Here is a 16,697-nt window from a genome sequence, read left to right on the forward strand (position 1 = left end):
TCATTTAGGACAGGCTAATGGCAAGTGCTGTTTTCTTTTAAAAGTAATTCAATTTATTTCTCAGTATTCTTAGTCTGATTTGGGACAAGTGTCCTCTAACCATCAAGAGGAATAGACTCATTTTAATTCAAGGTTTTAAAATGGTAAACAGCAAAATGCATTTTCTGCCCCTCAAAATATTGCTTCCCCATGCAGTTGTGAGTTTTCAAACAATAATTGTTTTGAACAGCCATAGTCTGATAGTACATGGATGTGCTATGTAATAAGACTTAACTTATACAAGATTACTAAGACTTTCTGGTGAGCCTTAAAGTACTGAAATTCTAAAAGGTTTGCATTCTCATTGCCTAGAATATATACTCGTTTATAAATTTCTAATTTTTGTTTCCTTGAATCTCTGGCAGGTATTTGTCATTCAGATGCTAGAGTGGTTGCAGCATCTGTCAGATCCTTGAAGTCACTCTATAGTTCTTCCCTTACTCCATGCAGTCCAGTCTTTAAAGTAAGTAATGTTTGTAATGAACTGGCAGAGATTAGCCTCCCCAGCTTCTGGATTAAACTATTCGTAACTTTGTACATGTGCTGCTGTTATGAAGCTACATGTTTAGCTTCAACTACATGTATAAACAGACATCAATGATTTTTAAAGTTGCTTAAAATATTTAAGAAATGGACAACAACTGTTTAAAACAAGACATGTTTCGATTGTTTAATGATCATCTTCAGTTGTGAATTCATTTACAAGTTTGGTTGAATTAATACAAGCAATGGCGTATAAGTAAAATGTGATACAATGCAAAATTTTTGAAAAAATTAACGTACAATTTTAAGAAACGTGAGACATGGAATAACACTTGCACAAGCACTATACTTAATACAAAGAAGAAAATTGTAAAAAATAGAAATAACTACAATGATTATACAAAATGTTATGGACAAAAAATATAAAATAAACCGGTACTAAATAAATGTATATACAGTAGTATATAGGGTAGTCGGCAAATACCATTTCGCAGAGGGAGAAGTATTTCCTCATTTTGAAACCGCCAGCTTTAAGTCCTAAGCTGGCAAGCTCGCTTCAGTTAAACCAGGGAGTTGCAAAACGGGAAATGCTTCTCCCTCTTTGAAATAGTATTTGCCAACTACCCTATATACTACTAAGGGGAGGGAGGGAGGGAAGGGCGCAATTAGAAACAAACGAGCCCGCTGTTATACTGCCTGAGCCGCGATGTCTTGAGCAACAAACAAGTGCACGTGGCTGATGCGGGGCCGGAAAGAGAGCTGTGGGAAGAGTTGTGTCGGGGGCTGTACGTATTGCAGGCAGCATAAATACCAGCTAAAGAAAGGAATGAAGATGCCAGAGCTGTGTAGAGGCTGCAGGGACGGGCTTTTGTGCAATTACCACCTATGCAGACCGTGCGGCGGGAACACCCTAAAACAGCGGCTTGCCCGCAAGCGCAAAAAACCAAAGGAAACTTTTGAACTTGTTTTGCTCGAGCTGAAAGAAACACAACAGTTAGAGAAATGAATACTTGTGTTATACAAAAGGAACTATGGCTTCCAGAAACCAAAGGTACGAAGAAATACTGGATGAAGAACTCGCAAAAATAGATCCAGCAGCATTGCAGTATTTGGAGAAACTTCTTGCAGAAAATGCTCCGGCGGTAAGAAAGGTTGTCCAGAACGTGCTGGATGAACCAATTTCTCAAGAAACGCAGAAGAGTTTGCAAAACCCCTTACTCCCAAAGCCTTACCAACCAAGACCCCCTCCACGCCAAAGAAAGTCTAGAAAAGCGCAAGTGCTTCTGAAGGAGTACGACCCCTTCCCTGCGTGGAAAACCCAAACAGTGACAGACTACCAGAAGGAGATTCTGGATCTGTTCGATGACGCAGAGAAAGAAGGGGAAGAGAGTACAGGCCGGCGTTTCATTCGATGGCGCCTCATCAGAGGTCTGGGGAGAAATCTCGAACCAGACTTTATGTTGAGGATACGTGAAAGAGTAAGCACATCATTCTATCTGAGGCACGTTTTCGCGTACCAGTTGCGCAACATTGAGGATGGAACTGTGATCGTGTACTACTCGAACCCCAAGGGCTCACAGTGGTTTAACAAACTGGAAGACGCGGAAAAATGGCTTAACCGCCAGGAAGAACTGCGTCTCGACAATGAAAAAGTCGACAGGCCCAACACAAAGTGGGTGTTCGAAGCCTTTTTCAACGTAGACCTGAAGGTTGTGATTGACAGGCAGCTGTTGGTGGGAACAGGGCCTTTGCCTGACTGGCTGCGCAACCTTGCCCATAGCTGGGCAATGGTATCTTTGGACGTATATAACAACAACCTGTGCCTATGGCGGTGCATCACTGTGCACCGTGGGGCGTGCACAGACCGTTGCACAAAAGAAGCCCGAAATCTCGCCAAGAGTTTCTACAAACTAAAGACCATTCCAGAGAACTTCGCAAAAACGTCTCTTGATGAGTTGGAAAAGGTTGAAGCCCATCTGAATGAGGGCTCATTGGTCTCATCTTGGCTTGGAATCCGTGTCTACGAGCCTGAGCGTCTGGAAAATGGAGAAGTGGTTTGGCACCTCAGAATAAACCCAAACCCCAAACTTAAAAAGATTTTGACGATAGGTGTCTACGAAGGCCACGCTTTCTTGATAAAAGACATCGCAAAGCTGGTGAAAACCTATGCATGCACGCATTGCGGGCAGAGATTCACACAAGCGTGGACAGCTGCGCCTTCCACGGATGCCCAAAATGTTACCCGCGGAATTGAGAACAGATGGCTGTAACTAACGGTAAAACCCCCGAACAACTGTACCAAGCCACCATGAACTGTACCACTTTTCTGCGGAAACTCGGCTACGAAGTTATCGAAGCATGGTCTTGCGAAGTTGGGTTTCTTAAGGGGGAACTCCCGAGGAAGCAAACGAAAACTTACCCGCACACGATCTTGTACGATTTCGAGGCGTATGGCAACAAAAACTATCGGAAAGAACCTACAGGAGCGCTAACGATACAAAACGCGCACGTGCCAATCTCTGTGAGTGTTGGGGACACTCTTGAAAGAGCCCACCCACATCTGTGAAAGAAACCCTGCGAAGCTGGTCTGCAAGTTCATGAAAGAGCTGGAGAGGCGCGAGAAAAACATCCAGGACCAGGTGAGAGCGGAGTTTGTGCCAGAAGACATTCACCTGCTGACAAAAGATCAGCAGCAAAAAATCAATGAATGGTGCAACCAGGTCCCTGTCGTGGGCTTCAACTCAGGATCATACGACCTGAATCTGATCAAAGCCAGCACTCTCGCCGAAGTATCAAAAAAAGTCAAAGTGGCCAAGAAGGGAAACAAAACCATGTTCCTGCTCACCTGGGGGCACGTTTCCTCGATATCATCAACTATCTGGGCCCAGGCACGAGTTACGCAAAATGGGTGAAAGCCTACGGAAGTGAGTCTGAGAAATCCTGGTTCCCTTACGAATGCTTCGACGCACCCGAAAAGCTCTATTTCCCTGGGCTCCCGGAATATGAGAACTGGTATTCGAAGCTGAAGGGCAGATACGTTCTCACGCGCAAGGAGTGGGAGGGGTGCCAGCGGCTGTTCAAAGAAAAGGGGATGCGGACCTTCGCAGACTGGCTGCGTTACTACAACAATCTTGATGTCGCCCCCGGCCTCGAGGTGCTGGAAAAGATGAAATGCTTCTACACCGAGAGAGGAATCGACATTCGGAAAGACCAATGAGCATGCCAGGGGTGAGTTTGCATTATTTGCTCCGAGGGGCAATTGAGCGCGGCGCAGACCTTTACAGCCCAAGCAAAGAGGGTTATGAAATGCTCGAAGGGGCAGTTGTTGGCGGACCGAGCCTGGTTTTCACAAGACGGCACGAGGCCGGTGTGACACGGATAAGGTCACATCAGTTCGAAGGACCGCGTCTTTGCAAAAAGATTCTCGGTTTCGACGCCAATGCTCTCTATCCCTCGACCATGCTCAGAGAAATGCCTTGCGAGAAGGAGAAGGTCGTGCACTACGACGATGGCCACCAAGCGGCAGCGGCCAAAGTTCTGATTCGCTGGTTGAAAGCGGGAAGTTGGTTTGGCCTCGCCGAAGTCGACATAGAGATCCCAGAGCACTTAAGGCCAACGTTCGAGGAGATGTGCCCTTTCTTTTACAACAAAAGGGTTCCCACCAAAGCTGTGCCGAAACATATGGAAGAGTACTTGGTGAGAACGGGCAGACAGCACGGAGACGGGGGAAAGCTTGTGGGGGCTCTGTCTGCACAAAGGATCCTGCTTTATGCACCTCTGTTGCTGTGGTACGTGAACCATGGGGCGGTTGTCACGGGGGTTTCCAGAACAATTGACTACGAACCGGGTAAGATCTTTACCTGGTTCGTGGATCAGGTGACGGAGACGTGCTGGACAGGAGACGCGGACAACAGCAAGGTGCTGCTCGCTGAAGTGTTCAACCTCCTCGGAAACAGTGCTTACAGGAATCTGATCGAAGCGCTGGAGCGGCAAACGAAGATGATATACACGAAAGACAAGAAAGTTGCTGACAGAGCACTGCAGAGCGCGTATTTCGAAGACCTCGACGAGATCAGGGAGGCCTACGAGCTGGAAAGCCGCAAGCCTCGGATCACAATCAGACGGCCGTTCCAGATTGGAATTGCTGTCTATCAGCTGGCGAAGCTGCAGATGCTGGAATTCTACTACGACTTTCTCGACAAGTACGTCGGCAGAAGAGACTTCGAGCTCATCCAGATGGACACGGACAGCAACTACATGGTAATCTCGGGGCAGCGGCTCGAAGACATTGTCCAGCCAGAGTTGAGAGCCGAATTCGAGACGGAAAAAAATCAGTGGCTGGCTTGGGACAAGTGGAGCGGGCGCACTCCGAGAGCAGCCGGATGATCGCACTCAGCTCGAAGTGCTGTTTTGCCAACACTGGAGAGGGAGGCGAAAAAAAGAAGTTTAGCACGAAAGGGATGTTGAAAACATAGAATGAACTGACATGGCAGCGGTTTGAGGAAGCGCTGGAAGGCAGCAAAGATATGGTGACCAACAGAGGTTTCAGGATGCGGGACGGGCAGATGGTCACTTATGAGCAGCAGAAGCTGGGGCTGAGCGCTTATTACGATAAGCGGTGGGTGCTGCCCGACGGGATTCACACCGAACCAATTGAATTTCACCTTTAGTTCACATCAGCCGGAGGAAGAGTAGTGTTTGGAGGGACAACGAGCAGCTCTTCACGCACGAAGCCGTGCTTGTGCCCGTCGCGCAGATAGTAGAGAACGGGTTGATCTGGTTTGATGAAAGACCTTTCAATGCTTTAAACTTTCAAAGACCAGATAGGGTCTGTGGCTCTTTTCACGCCCCCTTCAAGCTCGCCAGGCTGGTAGAGATAACGAACCTGGACAAGAGAGGGGAGTATTTTTTCGTTTTTCCCAACAGGCCTTGTGCAAGGTGTCGACGGCCTTGCATAAACAGATTTTTCTTTGACGGCAACGGCGGGTTTCTTGCCAATAAGGCTTGTGACCTCGTTGTTCAAAGCTGAAACAACTTGTGGAAGTGTTTTCACCCAGGCAGTGGACCGCTTGCCCTCAGGAAGTCGCATTTCCACGGCATACTGGTGTCCGAACAAGCGCTCAGCCAGGGTGCGGTTGAAACGTTCGACAATGGCCTGGTGAATGTCAACGCGCCCGCGCCGGATATATGTGTTGTGCTTGTCCATCTCTTTTGTGACAGCGCCCATGAATTCGTGCCCAGGGTCAACCTGCAGCATTTGAGGCCATTTGAGAGGCGAGCGCTTGTAAATCTTCTGAAAGGCCAGGGTGAGCTCATCAGAATTTTTCGAAGTCAGGGATTCGGCCTCTTTGTAGCGGCTGGCAACGTCGACAACGGTCAGCGCATATTCGAAAACCTTGTGGCCACGAGGGAGCTTGTCGTGTGGCAGAAAAAGAAGGTCCGCCTGGTGGACCTTGTTGGGTGTAGGAACGTCGAATTTCGGCCGAGGAATTCGCTTCGGCGAGGGGAGGAATATCTGCCAGAGCACTTGCCTGATGAGCCACTTTTTTGCGGTTTCTTCAGGTACCTTGGCGGCCTAGGCTAATTTTTTTATCGCGCAGATACCTTTCCAGTAGCCCCCCGGGGCCGTAGTGTATCTTTGTGAGTTTGGCGTCCATATAAGTAAGGCGTAAAAAAGTTTAAAGGAACCGGAAGGCTGCGTAGCCCAGAGCGAGGGCGCTGGCGCCAACGAACATGAGTTCACCCTTTTTAGTGCAGAGTGCACTATTGGGATGGTTATGGGAGCTGCCTGCCGCTAAGGAACTAAGTCGCTAAGTCGCTATGGTGCTATGGCCCTATGGCCCTATGGCGCTAAGATGTAAACTTTAATGTTTGTTTAATTAATTAATTTCAATTAATTAATTAGTCTAGAGGCAAGGAATTATTGGGGGTAGGGTGGGAAAGGTACATGTGTACTCTACGTAAAACACATTCCATCGCCGTCACTTAGCTTTGAACATCGCAAAGCTATATATTTGTTTCAGGTAACCCCTTGCTCTCCTTGTGGTACCATTCTCCTTAGAACAAAACTAATTTGTCCTAAACGCATGCGTAGATTAGTTAACGTTCGTGGCTTCTATATTAGGTGAAGGACACATTGCATACGGAATCACGCACAAATGTTGAGTGGTTTTCCTTATGGTAGAGCTCAACATGTAAGATGCATGCGTTCTAGCATCGTTAGTGCTATACACTATCTTTCCACGCGGTATTTTATATATCATGTCATGTGACCAAGGACGGCAGTTATTTTTCAGGTAGCACCAATTGTCCCTTTTTATTGCAAAAGTGAAACGTTACTGTGGCTACGTAGCTTTTAGAATTACACACAGGTCGGTTCAACAAATATCATCTGCTGTTTTCAATCTACAATAGTGTGCTTGTCAGGATTCAAATGTATTGTTTCTCCTTAGCGGCTTGTTTATTTATTGCCTTAATTGTGTCTGTAAGAGAGACCAAAAAGTTCCCAAGTTAGTGGCTTTAATACTCTGCAAATTGTAAATTTGTAATAAAAGAAACCAGGAAAATGCTCAAATATTGCTGCAGACGCCGTGGGACCTGATGAAAGCGCAAATTAATTTAATCAGTCTTTGAGGAGACTCATTCATATCGGCCAAGTAGCGCTGTTTATCTTCAATACTTTTCGTTGAAATGCTTCTCAGCCATCAATATCGTTGTGAGTTAATTTTGAATTGTTTTATTGTTAACAAGAAAGGTGGCAACAGAAAAAGAAAGTGATATTTCGTGACTATCTGATAATTAAATTTTTTGGAATGTGCACTGTGTTGCGACGGTAGTGCTAAGCAAACAGTTAAATTTTAAAAGCGTGGTTATAAGATCTAACAGATCTTCTTGTTTAGTGCAGAGTGCACTATTGGGATGGTTATGGGGGTTGCCTGCCGCTAAGGAACTAAGGCGCTATGGCGCTATTGGGGGTAGGGTGGGAAAGGTACATGTGTACTCTACGTAAAACACATTCCATCGCCGTCACTTAGCTTTGAACATCGCAAAGCTATATATTTGTTTCAGGTAACCCCTTGCTCTCCTTATGGTACCATTCTCCTTAGAACAAAACTAATTTGTCCTAAACGCATGCGTAGATTAGTTAGCGTTCGTGGCTTCTATATTAGGTGAAGGATACATTGCATACGGAATCACGCACAAATGTTGAGTGGTTTTCCTTATGGTAGAGCTCAACATGTAAGACGCATGCGTTCTAGCATTGTTAGTGTTATACACTATCTTTACACGCAGTATTTTATATATCGTGTCATGTGACCAAGGACGGCAGTTATTTTTCAGGTAGCGCCAGTTGTCCCTTTTTTTTTGCAAAAGTGAAACGTTACTGTGGCTGCGTAGCTTTTAGAATTACAAACAGGTCGGTTCAACAAATACCATCTGCTGTTTTCAATCTACAATAGTGTGCTTGTCAGAGTTCAAATATATTGCTTCTCCTTAGCGACTTGTTTATTTCTTGCCTTAATTGTGTCTGTAAGAGAGACCAAAAAGTTCTCAAGTTAGTGGCGTTAATACTCCGCAAATTGTGAATTTGTAACAAAAGAAACCAGGAAAATGCTCAAATATTGCTGCAGACGCCGTGGCACCTAATGAAAGCGCAAATTAATTTAATCAGTCTTTGAGGAGACTCATTCATATCGGCCAAGTAGCACTGTTTATCTTCAATACTTTTCGTTGAAAAGCTTCTTAGCCATCAATATCGTTGTGTGTTAATTTTGAATTGTTTTATTGTTAACAACAAAGGTGGCGACAGAGAAAGAAAGTGGTATTTCGTGACTATCTGATAATTAAATTAGTTCTTGTTCATTGGTAAAAATTTGCATTTTTAGTAAAACATCGTCTCTGTTCCGTTTCTTCATCACTACATCAGATATTTAACTTTCTTTCATTTATCTCCAAAAAACAAGGACATCTTCTGTATGTTTTGGAGAAAACAGGGGTTTTATATTACATGGCTTTGCGAGGAAAACAAAAGTATCAAGTTACAAAGTTGGCGTGAAGAGCTAAATTGTCACGTTTGCTGCTTCAGCGTATTGTTGAATTTAAAATGAACGAAAATCAACTTAAAGCACCAGTAGTAATTAATTTGTGCGTAATGTTTGGACCTTGAATGAAAATACAACCTTGAAACATACACACTGCAAAGGGGAAAAACTGTAGCAGACTACCAAGGTAGACACAAACCGGAAGTGAACCAAGTAGGGGTGAGTACTTATGGGACTATTGTACCAGAGCTATCAATTGCGCTCTGCACTATCTGAGATTGTCTCACTAGTTCTGCTGCTCGCTTGGCTGATAGAAATCTGAGAACTTGGGCTCCTTGGGGGGTATCATCTGTTCGTCAGGATGCGCCTGGTTGTAGAGTTTGAAGGCATAGTTGGTGTTGTTGAAGTTCTGCTTGGCCTGCTCCTTTACTTGCACGTTGGTCGCAATCCAGTCGAGAAGTTTGGTGCGGTCACGCATGTATTTGGCGTAAGCTGCATTGTAATCCTTGAGAGCTTTGTCATGGTGCTTTTTTTCTTCAAGTGCCGCTTTGTCACCACCTCCAAGCGCCCTTGCCAGGTAATTGCCATTGATAAAAGCCGTGGCGTTCACCACAGCCCCGCCAACCATAATCGCGATGCTCGCCATGGTGCTATATTGCAGTCTTTTTTTCAAATCATTAATTTCAGACACTGGTGGGAATGATTTTTTTGGTCCTCGAGGTACTTTTTGAGTGCAATGCTTCCCGCCATGACGGCTGTGAACTTCACGTAATTCATCGGGCTGCTGCTGGGATCAGAAGTGAAATTATCTTTCAGAACCTCTTTTGCGGCCCAGCCGATGCCCACGGCTAATCCCGTGAGAGTTGCGGCCTCAATGATGGTCTTGACAAGCTTGTTGTCGGACATGGCCCGTTTGATATAAGTAAAGAACGAAAGTTTAAAACAAATTTATATGTCTATTCTTCTTCTATCCTTTTCTTCTCCTCTAGTCTTTTCATCTCTTCTTGTATTCTTCTTTTTCTATTCTTCTTCTTGCTTCTTTCATTATTCTTTCATTTTCTTCTTCGGCCGTTTCACACCACATTATCTTGATAAGATGGGAGACTCTTTCATTAACCTTTTTGTTGAAGTCATACCATACAATCCCTATACCAAAAATTGCGGCTGAAGAGATGAGAACCCGCGGAACGTCAACTTTCAGCATAGTGATATACATTACACTCAAAAGTTTAAATCATTTTTTAAAATCCTTTTGGCTGTGTCGCGCGAGCGGGTTCTGGCTCAACACGCACGGGCTCAGGCGCGGACACGGGCGTTTTTATTTTGTCAAATGTGGCCTTGGCCGTACCCTTGAGGTCTTCACCTTTGTAATAAATCCCGACCAGTGAAACGACTATGCTGGCAACAGCCAGCGATTGGGTGGTGCTGAGGCCCATATTTTTTTCTCCGCTGCACTTTGGGCTTTCGCCTTCTGTTGTTGGGGCTGGCTCAGGGGCCGCTTGGGCGGCTTTCGCCTTATTTTCCGCAAGATAAGCCTCGGCTGCTTTTTTCTGTTGCTCCCGTGCCAGCCGCGTTCTTTCAGCAACCATTTTTCCAGCAGCGACACGCTTTGGATTTTTTATGTGCTGCATGGTTGCAGTCGGAGTTGTCGCTTGCTGTGTGATGTCGCCGGCAGGTGCTGTCTGGGTCTCGACCTAAGGTGCACTCTCGGATTGTTCAGTAGACATTCTGAAACAAAGGCGTATTCTAAGCAAATGAAAAACGTTTAATTAATAAAAATGTTTTGTCAGCAAGCCCTCAGCAGTTGTTGATGATTGGTGACCAGTCATTTTGAAGTTGCTGAACCGGGTACTTCATCAACGCCCTCAAGCGGATAGCTGTATTCATCAGGAGTAGGGTGACTCTGCTCTGACAACTGTGGACTAAAATCAACATGTTTTGTGGTGATGAACACTGCGTTGGCCGCAGCAAGAAACCGGCCGCACTTCAAAGCAAGGTTGCCGGCCAGATTGGAGAGCTCTTTGTTTAAGATGTAGTCGTTCCTGAGTTCTTTCTGGTAAGCATCGATGTCTTTGATTTTGACGGACATTCTGACCGCTTTGGTTACAAGAAAAATAAAGCTGTCGATCAGGCTTTCTGTTGTCTTTGAGCCCATGTATGTCTCGTAGCGTTTGGTGAATTTCTCGACCTCTTTGTCACTCAGGCGCTTCACCTGCTTGTGGGTTAGCTGCACTCCGATGGCGTCTTTGGCTTTGCCTGTGGATACCAGCACGGCCAGCTGCTCATGAAGAGCAGGAATGTCGGGTCCGGGTGCGGTTGGAACCATGCCACCTGCTGTACCACTCGGCTCAGGCTCCGTTTGAAGTAAGTTCATAACTTCTGCAAACGCAACCTCTTCTCCAGCCATTGTGCAAGGCTATATACAGCTTTCATTTTTTTATTCAAAACACCTTTACCCCGTACGGGTGGCGAAGCGCGAACACGAGATAAGAGAACTTTCGCTCTTTTAGCTTTGAAACCAGACCTTTGTACTCATCCTGAGAGAGTTCGCCAGCGTAGTCCTCGAAGATGGCTTTCGTCGTGTTGGCCGAGGGGGTGTAAAAGAGAACGATCGCCGTCACGTTCTCCCAGAAGGAAGCTCTTATGCCGGTCATTTTCTGGGTCAGCGCCCAAACACTGATGCCCATATGCCGGGCAGAAAAGGCGAGATTCACCAGCTCGCCTGTACGCCCTTTCAAATCTTTGGAGGCTGCGCAGTCATCGAGGATTATGAGCGTGTTGGTGCCCTCGCAAAGCCATCTCACGAGCTTCAACCACTTTTCCATGGCGTGCTGCTCGCAGACTATCACATCCATTCTTGGATCGTTTTCGCCAAGCCGGTGGTAGGTCTTGTTGTGCATGAACATTGGGCAGATGAGCATGATGTAGTTGAACTTTCTGCGAAACGGGCCGTAGATCTGGTCCACCACGAACCTTGATTTGCCTGAATTAGTCGGCCCCACAATGAGAGCATTGAAGGGTATCTTGCTTGGGTCCATATTAAAACTGTACAGAATCTAGCTGTCTTTCCATAAGGTTGAACTGGGAGTTGGAGATTACGAATACATGGCATTTCATGTTACCTGAGCCTTTGGCTTGCCGCTCGATTTCCAGCTGGACCCCGTCCGTACTGTTCACAATCCACGTGCCGCTGCCGTGCATGTCTCGGTCCGCCATGGAGCGCATGTCAATCACAAGCCCGAACTTATCCTCAGTGTAAAACTTTGTCATGTTCGTGTGCTCCATTTTATTTTTTTCTTTCACAAACAGGTTGCGGGCCTCTTCCCACATGTCCTTGCCTTTGATGCCGTTGTAAAGCATGTTGGGCATGCCGTTGACCGTGACGCTGACTTTCGTCAGATCGGGGAAGACGAATTTTTCTGAATCTCTGGCGCTTGCAGTATACGGCTCTACAAAACAGGAGGAGGGCTTTTAGTGACCTTCTTTGGGCGTTGACTTTGATGTTGATCCTCGTGTCACCATTTTTTTTGTAGGTGACCTCTTTGTCATGCATCACGTGGTCATAAAGGAACTCTTTGCCGCTGGAGTAAATGCTCCGTGCCTCGTCTGCCAGAGTCTTGCTGCGGATCATTTTGTACTCGAGCTGGATATTTTTCAGCTTGTATTTCAGCTGGGTTGTGTCGGAGCCCGTGAACACATGTTTAGCTTCGGCAAGTTTTACGTTGAACGTGAGGTCGTTGTAAAGGGCCTGGGGGTAGAAAACACCGTGGTTGGTTAAGATCTGGTGGCAAGCCTGATCCGGTACTTGTTTCCGTACACCTCGTTCAGCTTGTTTTCAGCATCGACGCCCAAGGTTTTCTTGTCTCCCGCGTCCGAGCAGATCTCACATAGATCTTTGCTCTGAATTCCTTCGAGAATCCTGTTGTCGCATTCTTCCTGCGAAAGAAAAAGGTCTTCAAAAGTTTTGTAGATGTCATACCCAACCGTGTCTTGTAGGACAGTTCCCGCAAACTTCACGACAAGTCTGTCAACGAGCGCCCGCGTCACGTTCTGGATGAGGAAGTTGTTGGCGTGCCCTCCAGAAAGGTCGATGTCAAAGACAAGCGCTAGCGAGCCCGGCACCAGAACCTCGTTCTCATTCAGCTTGGGCATGGAAACGTACAGCGTATTGCCGGGGTTGGCTTCAGAGGGGGTAAAGGTGATTCGATTGACCGTGTGCTCGGCCTTCATGGCGTATAATGTCTTTTCGTTGTAACTTGGGTGAAGGTTCTCTGACACTGACATTGTATATTACACCAGCAATTATTTTCTAATTTAAACAATAACAGGCTTGAAATATATCGCTATGTCGGAAGGTGAAGGAACTAGCTTTGAAAATTCTGCTTATGACCCATATGGTTTGGATGATGATGATGAAGGTAGAGATGCCAACGAAACGACTCCTTTCTTCTCCCCAGAAAATGCATGTACGCCAAATGGAAGAGAAGAAATTGAAATGCAGACAATGCAGCACAAAAAAAGTGGGTTGCCTGTAACCTCTTATACGGAAACCCCTTTCACCGGGGCTCAGACCCTGAGTGAACAAGCGTGGGTTGCTGCAAAAGATTTCTTCCTGGACATGAGCTCAAGCGAGCTTGAGGTTTCATACAGCTCGAAGGGGAAGATCCAAGTCAAAATGTTTGGAGCTGGCAAAAAAACCTATGACCTGTTTACCAAAAACAAGAGAATGGGAAGAGATCAGATCAATCCAAACCTTTTGAAAGAAATAAAAACTGCTCTCGGGGATTCCAAATACGAGAAGGTTGGACAAACGGTATACGAAAAACGAAAAGAGCTCAAAGAGAAGCAATACGAAGAAAGAGAAAAAAATAAAAAATAAACGGATCAAATGAGAGAAGCCATAAAGAAGAAACAAAGACAGATAGAAGATCTTGAAAATGTAGAGAGTTTGCAAGAGGAAATTGACAAACTGAAAAGAGAATTGATAAGTCTTGAAAAAGAACATCAAAAGGTTAGTGAAAAACATATTCAAAAGTTCGCAGAGCAACAAGCGGAGAGAGATATTCAGTTGATCAAAGATTCAGAAGCTGCAGATTTTGAAGAAGAAGAAGAAAATGCGAGTAAAGCTCTCAAAGCAATAAGAAAATGAAAAGAGGCGCTGGACTGGCGAATCAGGCTTGAAAGAAACAAGGCTTTAGACCCTGATGCGCCGCCTGAACTAATAGAAGGCACAAAAAACAAACTTGCGGAGCTTCAAGAAAGTTATGTGAAAATAACCGAAGAAGAAAAAGTTTTCCAAACAAAACTTGGCGTGAAAAGTGCTGCCTCGGAAAAAGAAATAAAAAATCTACAAATGGACAGAGAAGAGCTGGAAAAAGAAAATAAAGAAGATACGAAGATTTTAAAAGATGAAAATGCCACACCTGAAGAAAAAGAGGCCGCGTGGGGGAGAATAGAGACATGTAATGAAGAGATAAGGTCGATAACGGCTCGGCTTGAAGAATTGGGTGGAGAGAAGCCTCGTTTGGAAAGAGTGAAAGACTTCTTCAAAAAATATGGTGTGACGCTGACAGCTATTATTCTCGCCGCAGGGACCACAATCGGATCTGTCATTGGGGTCCTCACCAGAGGTTTGAAAGCCACCGGCAAGGCTGTGGCAAATGGGCTAAAAGAGCTTGGCAAAAAAATCACTTCCATACTGCCTGGGCTCCTCTGGGCAATAGTAAGCTTTCTATTCAAAGTTGTCGGGTTTCTGGCCGAGCACACCTGGCTGATTATTCTTGTCGTGGTTGCCTTTTTGTTTGAACAATATTTTAAGAAGCAGCGTTAACTTTACCGCCAAGCCATGAACAGTAAAGCTGATAATCCAACTACACCGATAATTACCGCTGTTTTGTTTATTTTGTGTTGCGATGTTTTATCTGGAGCCATGGGCTCTATTTTTTCTGCCATTGGCTGCCCTTGTTGAGTTTCGGTCAAAGCTGATTTCCTTGATTCGGCTGTTGTGGCTTTGTGTATCGGGTCAGACGGGTGGCTGTTGGGTGGGTTAATTTTTGATGGGCCGCCTGCCATTAGTTTGAGCGCAGCTTTTTTTGTCCCGAGGTTTACCTCATTGTTCACCCCAAGTTTCATCCCGGAGACCGCCTGTTTCAGCTTGTTGTAACCAATTGTGCTTTTGGTGTTGATTATCATTTGCGTGGGCTTAAGCCAGGCCATTGGGGCTACAGCAAGATTGAGCCTGACCTTCGCTTGATCCAGTGCGAGCTGGTACCTTTGCATGCTCGCGGCCAAGTTGGGCTGTCTGATCGCGTCTTCCATCAGCACCAGGAACTTGCTTTGGGCTTCTCTTGCCTGGCCACCAGAACCGAGAATGCTGCTGCGGACGTTGACTTGCGCGCCCAGGATGCAGTAAACGAAAGCCTCGATTGACTGGTTGATTCTCGACAACCCCACCTGCATCAAACCATTCGCGGTGTTGGGTGCAAACCAGTCGAACTGCCGATCTCCAAAAACATTGGGCCGTATAAACTCGATAAGGTTCCTCTTAATCAGTTCCCCACCATCGTCGCTAAACTTGTTCCACCCACGATACTTATAATCTGTTTTTGTTGGCGATTCCCCCCAAGGCTTGACGTACAACACCCCCAAACCATTATTTGCCCCTGAAGTAAATCTGAAGTCGCTTGATGAGTCTATTCTGAATTCGCCGCATATCCTTTTGTACGAAGCAACGTCATAATGATTATTCATTTGGTTGAACGTCGGGTGTCCGGGCAAAGCGCTTGTGCTCTGAACACCTTCTAGCTGGTACAAAATGCGCCTGACCATGAAATACATGTGGGAGATATAGAAAGCTCTTATCTGCGGGGGAAGATTCATCCCGCTGTCAAAGATTTCGCGAGAAACTCCGCACCCCTGTGTCGTGCAGAAAACCACGAAGTTGAGCTGTTGCAGCCAATATTTCATGTCTGGCCCTCCTAACTAGTGTTTTGATTCGGTTCCAGAAGTGTGCCTGAGTTTGGTTTTTTGGAATATTTCTCTGAATTTTGTCGTGAAATATTGGTCAGGTGTGACGTAGATTTTGATTTCGGCGTCGAATATTTTTTTCAAGCTTGGCGCTTTGGCGTTGAAAGGTACTGTAGGGATGGGCAAAGAAATTTTTGAACCAAGCGGCGCCAATTGATAAGGAAAACCCCCGCTGTCTCCCAAACCAAGCGCTTCTTTCATTTCGGTGCTCCAATATTTTTTGTCTGAGCCGAAGACGCTTTGTAACGAGCCTTCGCTTTCTTTGAAAAACACCTCTGCTGTTGCATTCTTTTTCTCATCGATCATTGCTTGTGAAATGAACCTGCTTTTGTCCGCTTTTGGAAAGCGATTTAAAGTTTGTCCACACCTTTTTCTTTGCAGCATCTTCTTTTTTCAAAAACTTGGGATCATCAAACCCGGATCTTGATCGATATCGTCCCACCGATTCGGCATTGTATTTAAACACAATTTTATTTGTTAAATATAAAAATGGTTGGTCTCACTATTGTCACACAAGAGAACGGAGGGACTATCTATTTTGAAGACGCCCTCCCAGAAGCAAACTATGTCAGACTTTTGAGTTGTTCTTTTTTCAACTTGTGGCATAATATGAGTCGTGTTGGCAGAATATTTTTTAAAGGAACTAATGACGTGATTGCATCATTACCTCAAGGACATTACAATGTCAAAAGCATTGCAAAAGAACTGAAATCCAGTTTTGAATATTATAAGAAGACAGAAAAATTGGCTATAGAAACGAATAACCCTAATTCTGTTCTTAAAATTACAAACCGGGATACATCATTAACACCGAAAGAAATTTCGGTTGATTTTAGTTTGGCCAATTTTCTTGGAATCGGGAGAAATTTAAGGAAAGAAGAATATGTCAAAAAGCTTAACAGCCTGAGTTGCTACTTTATCCACTGCGTTCTTGTTGACTCAACAAAGAACTTTTTGAATGGAAAGAAGTCAGACCTTCTTGCCAAGGTTGACATCAGAGGAAAGCCTTATGAAAAAGTCAGCTATATCATGGACTCATCGCAAAATGCTTTCCGTGACGCTTCTACAGACAAGTTTATAAAAGGCATCACTATTAGCGTCAAAGAT

At 45.3% G+C, this 16,697-nt stretch overlaps 1 protein-coding gene across 3 annotated transcripts in view; it reads left to right on the forward strand.

The window, feature by feature from the left end:
- LOC145469953 (armadillo repeat-containing protein 8-like) overlaps nucleotides 1-16,697 on the forward strand; it is a 45,172-nt gene that overhangs the window by 3,750 nt on the left and 24,725 nt on the right. For all 3 annotated transcript variants that reach the window (XM_081453774.1, XM_081453776.1, XM_081453775.1), the window contains one exon: nucleotides 405-502. In XM_081453774.1, coding sequence (XP_081309900.1) covers nucleotides 405-502 — 98 coding nt within the window. The remainder of the gene's footprint in view (nucleotides 1-404; nucleotides 503-16,697) is intronic.

This window comes from Orbicella franksi, chromosome 15, assembly GCF_964199315.1.
Source record: "Orbicella franksi chromosome 15, jaOrbFran1.1, whole genome shotgun sequence".
In the NCBI taxonomy this organism is placed as follows: Eukaryota; Metazoa; Cnidaria; class Anthozoa; order Scleractinia; family Merulinidae; genus Orbicella; species Orbicella franksi.